General features: G+C 42.7%; 1 protein-coding gene across 1 annotated transcript; it reads left to right on the forward strand.

Moving 5' to 3' along the window:
- Window positions 1–3,055: 3,055 nt before the first annotated feature.
- Window positions 3,056–4,633, forward strand: LOC110115630. The gene is made up of 4 exons (XM_020848913.1): window positions 3,056–3,250; window positions 3,800–4,001; window positions 4,123–4,187; window positions 4,274–4,633. Exons 1-4 carry the CDS (start codon window positions 3,056–3,058, stop codon window positions 4,631–4,633), a joined length of 822 nt encoding a protein of 273 aa, XP_020704572.1.
- Window positions 4,634–4,948: the final 315 nt, after the last annotated feature.

The following is a 4,948-nucleotide window of genomic DNA, read 5'->3' on the forward strand; positions in this document are numbered from 1 at the left end:
TAAGGGGGGAGAGTGATAGACTGTAGGCTTGTTGGTTTTCTTTATGTTGGTTGTAATAGTTTTCTTTTAGCTTATTAATGCAAATGCACTATTCAGCTCTCTCTCCCCCTCCCTCCCTCTATCTCTCTCTCTCTCTATTCAGCTCTCTCTCTTCCCTTGCCTCTATTGCATCTTTCTACCTCTCTCTCTCAATCTATTTCTTCCTTACTCTCTTTCCTTCCCTCTGTTGCTTCTCTCTCTCTCTCTCTCTCTCTCTCTCCCTCTCCTTCCCACTAATGCTTCTTTCTCTCTCCCTCTCCTTCCCTCTATTGCTTTTCTCTCTCTCGCTATTGCCCTCTCTCTCTACCTCTCCATCCCTCTATTGCTTCTCTCGCTCTCTCTCCCTCTATTGCTCTTTCTCTCTCTCTCTCTATTTCTCTATCTCTCTTTCTCTCTTATTCTAATGCCCTCTCTCTCTTTCTCTCTATCCCCCTCTCCTTTCCTCTATTGCTTCTCTCTCTCTCTCTCTCTCTCTCTCTCTCTCCCTCTAATGCTTCTTTCTCTCTCCCTCTCCTTCCCTCTATTGCTTTTCTCTCTCTCGCTATTGCCCTCTCTCTCTACCTCTCCATCCCTCTATTGCTTCTCTCGCTCTCTCTCCCTCTATTGCTCTTTCTCTCTCTCTCTCTTCTGTCCCTCCCCCCTCCTCCTCACTCTTGGGGAAGCGAATTTCAAAAGGGAAAAATTCGTAGCCGACGCTAATCCGAGCTCTCTCTCTGGGTCGGTGATCTCGATCGCCGTAGTTGGACGTCTTCTTACGTGGGTTATGGTGGGGGTAAGGAGAATAGAGGAAGGAAATGCGACGGGGGGGGGGGGGGGGGGGGAATGCTGTGGGAGTTAAGGATGGAGAAAGTAGTGAAAGGAGGCTTTCATTGTCTGGTTCGGGAGGTCGTGCGGCTAGACCTCCGAGTAGAGCTGAATCTTCTAGATCGGGTGGATCTGATGAAGGTTTAGATGCTGGGAAAGAGTTGGTTCCTTCTACTGAGCTGGAGAGGGAGTCTCTAGCTGGAGATCAGGTGATGGATGCACGGGTGGTGCCATTGCAGGGGTCTTCTGATCGTGAGGATGCGATGGAGATTATTGGGGGATCTGAGGCTGAGGACTTCCTTAATGAAGTTGTGGCTAGTATGGGATCTGCGGATCATTTAGAGGAGATGGATTCGGTTGTTACTGGTGGTTGTACGGTGGATGTTGAACTGACTGGATTGTTGATTATTGAAGAGATTATGCAGGAGGCGACGAATGTTTGTTCTTCTGATGAGAATTTGGTTGCTGGTGACCAAAGAAGTCAAGGCGATATGGCTATGGATTCATAGTTGGCGGGAGAGACGAAAATTGAGCTTGCTGCTACGGAATCTATTGAAGTAAGTAAGGTAGTGGTTAATCCTATCTTTGAACCTGATAAGCCTTTATTTATGTTTGGGCGGATGAGTCGTATTGGAGACCTTGCGAAGGTGGATATGGCTCGAGTTGATAGTATTGTTGGTTTCAATTCGGTACGAAGAAATTGTAGTTTGAATTTCGGTGTTCTGGAGAAGGTACCTGAGGTGAAGGGTGTACAGCCAATTAAGGGTAAATATTGCTGGTCTTGATTGCAATATCAAGCCTAATTCTGCAGGTTGCACTTCAGGTGTTTGTGGGAATTATCAGACTAAAGAGTTTCCTTCAATCCAAGCATGGCAAACTCCGGCTGTTGTTAAGGCAGTTAAGAAAGAATTTGTTGATATGGGAAATGGTAGGAATGCATGGAAGAAATCCCCTGCTGTCAAATTAAATTTGAATGAAGAGGCTGGCAGTTTTTTGCGGGAAGATGGATCAATTAAATTGGATTTGAGTAAAGCTAGGGTGAATATTCAGAAGCTGAGCAGAACATTGGTTGGCAGCCTATTAGGCAGGCGTCTTCCTTTTTGGGTTGTGCAAAATGAATTACAAAGGAAGTGGAGTCATCTTGGTTTGACTCAGATTACGCCATTGGGATCTGACTGCTTTCTCTGTTGGTTTGTAAATATGGAAGCTAGGGACAATGTTCTTATTGGTGGTCCGTGGTATGTTGCTGGTCAGATTATTGGGGTGGAGCAGTGGTCAACAGGGCTTTCATCTAAATCTTTTAGAGTATTTACATCTTCTGTGTGGGTAAGACTTCCAAACTTACCGTTGGAATATTGGGATGAAGCTAATTTGGCTAGGCTGGCTAGGGGCATTGGGGAACCATTATTAATGGATGAGCAAACTAAGCTTTGGAATAGATGTGTGTTTGCACGCATCTGTATTAGACTGGATTTATCTAAGAGATTACCTAAGGGTATTTGGGCTCATGGTTTGGAAGGTATGCTCTTCCAACCAATTGAATATGAAGGCATTCCTCAAATCTGTTTAAGATGTGGAAGGGTTGGCCATAAAGCTGAGTTGTGTAAGGAGGCTTGTGTTCTAACTAAGCAGTATGGCTTAGAAATTGGGGAGTCACAGAAACTGGGAGGTACTGAGGCAGCTGGTTCGGGATTGAAGCTTGACCATGCTTGTAATAGTAAGGGGGGAGTCTCAAACTCTGTAGCTATAGATGTTGATCAAGGGGAATGGACAATTGTTACTAGGAGGAAGAGACCTGTTAATAAATTTGGACAGAGACCTCAATCTGTTAGCAGCAAGCAGACAAATCCTGCTTCTAATTCTGTCTGGAGAGTTGTTGATCAGGTGCAGAAGGATATGCTGCAGAAGGAGACTGGTGGTCAAGAGGTGGGAGAGAAGTTGAAAGATAAGGTACAAAAGGAATCAAGTAGCATGAATTATACTCAATACCAGAATGTTATTGAGGATGGCTCGGTTCAGAAGGAAGCAATTAATATGGAAAGTCCACAAGCTCAGAAGGTTAATATGGAAATGTTGGTTCAGGATAATTCTTGTAGCATGGAACAAATTCATTTTCAGATTGCAACAATGGATGGGTTGGGGGAGGCCATGGCTAGTGCACTGAAAGGAAAGTGTGGTACACGGCAGGAAAACTAAGGTTTCACCTGCTCAAATGCTAGTTCCTAAGGTGCTGAAGTTTTCGGATTCCAAATTAGGAATATTGAAAGGAACAAATAAGATGGCTAGGGGCACTAGAATGCGGCATACTAAGGAAACGACACATATTGGTTCTCTTCAGAAGTTGCCGGGTGTCAGGAGGGATAAGTTGAAGGAGCAAACCATTCCTTCCAGTGAGCATTTTGTTAAGGTAGTTGATAAGTCTGTGGACAGTAAATTTTAGGATATGGAATTTGCTGGACAGTGGCAAGGGGTTTATTCTGAATTTTTTGGCGGTGGGGACGCTTCCCCTTTGGTGGATCATGTTTAACATCCTATGCTGGAACTGTAGAGGTGCTCGTAAGAGGAAGACGGGCAATTACTTACGGCACCTAATTGGGGAGTATGATGTTAGTTTCATTGGTTTGTTGGAGACGAAGATGGAGTCTTTTAGCAGAAAAGAGGTGGATAAAAATGGTAGGTAAAGACTGGGAGTTTTTTTTGAGCCGGCTATTGGTAATGCTGGAGGTATTTTAGTTTTATGGAAAAATGCTGTTATCTCCTTTCATACTTCCTTTAAAACTAATCAGTGTATCATGGGGGAGATCTGTGGAGTTAATGTTTGAGTTTGGAGGAGGCTGTTGTCTATGCTAATAAAGACAGATATATACGGAGTCAAGTTTGGGAAGATATTTCCAAAACTCATAATATGGATGCTCCCTTATTAGTTGGGGGTGATTTCAATTACATTATGTCACAGGAGGATAAGAAGGGTGGAAAAGCTTTTCATTTCTCTGGGGCTTCAGGTGATATGGGGGATTTCATGGCAGCTAATGACTTGGTTGATCCAGGTTTTTCGGGTCCAGCTTACACATGGACAAATAACAAGGATGCGAGGAGTAGGATTTTTTCAAGATTGGATCGTTTTCTTATTAGCTCTTCTATTTTGGATTCTTTCGAAGGTTTATAGGAACGACACCTTACTAGACTTGCTTCTGATCATTGCCCAATTTTATGTTCCTTTCAAAGTGAAGTGAGGAGATCTTATTCTCATTGGATAAAAATTGAAGATGTGTGGGCTAGCTTTCCTAAAGCTTAGCAACTGGTCTGGGATAAATGGAGAGTGGATGATGAGGGAAATGAGGCATGTAAGCTAAATAAGAAGTGTCAAAGAACTTTGAAGGCTCTATTTTTTTGGTGTAAAAACAAAGTTAAAATGTTAAATAAATTGAAGGAGGAGCTTGACAAGGAGATTAAAGAATTGCAGGAATTGGAGTGTTTGCCAAGTGGTTTGATTGTTGTTCAAGAAGAAGCTTTGAAATATAAAGTTCAGTTACTTAACAGTACTTTGGCTCGTTTAATGTTGTGGTGGAAGCAACGAGAAAAAGTTAGATGGATTGAAGAGGGAGATGGGAATACTCGTTTCTTCCATTCTATGGCTTCTGCTAAGAGGAGGACCAATAGTATTAACTCTTTGAAACTTTCTGATGGAAATGTGGTTTCTGAGCAAAGTGAGATTTTGAAGGGGATGCATGAGTTCTTTGAACAGAAATGGAAGGGAAAAGGCATCATTTTTGTGCTAAAAGAGCTATAGAGGATACATTTGTGTGGGATATAGGAGATTGATTTAATTGTAACATTCCTCAATAATTGCTTAAGATTCTTGAGGATGATAGTTGTTTCTTTTCTTTTACTTAGGGTTTCTTATAACCCTCTTTTACTTTTTACAGTTGTAATGGTTTTTTAAGGAATGCATATGCAAAGTTCAGCTCTCTCTCTCTCTCAATCTATTGCTCTAAATCTCTCTCTCTCTCTCTCTCTCTCTCTCTCTCTCTCTCTCCCCCTCTCTCTCTCTCTCTCTCACACACACTCCCTCTCCTTCCCTCTATTGCTTCTCTCTCTCTCTCTC

This window comes from Dendrobium catenatum, unplaced genomic scaffold, assembly GCF_001605985.2.
Source record: "Dendrobium catenatum unplaced genomic scaffold, ASM160598v2 fragScaff_scaffold_63, whole genome shotgun sequence".
Classification (NCBI taxonomy): domain Eukaryota; kingdom Viridiplantae; phylum Streptophyta; class Magnoliopsida; order Asparagales; family Orchidaceae; genus Dendrobium; species Dendrobium catenatum.

What these genes read in the sequence shown, in the direction of transcription:
- LOC110115630 (XM_020848913.1), top strand. Translation starts at nt 3,056, where the DNA reads ATGCTAGTTCCTAAGGTGCTGAAGTTTTCGGATTCCAAATTAGGAATA. An exon ending in CCAGTGAGCATTTTGTTAAG is followed by an intron (nt 3,251 to 3,799) that starts GTAGTTGATAAG and finishes ATTATGTCACAG; the next exon opens with GAGGATAAGAAGGGTGGAAA. An exon ending in TGATGAGGGAAATGAGGCAT is followed by an intron (nt 4,188 to 4,273) that starts GTAAGCTAAATA and finishes AATAAATTGAAG; the next exon opens with GAGGAGCTTGACAAGGAGAT.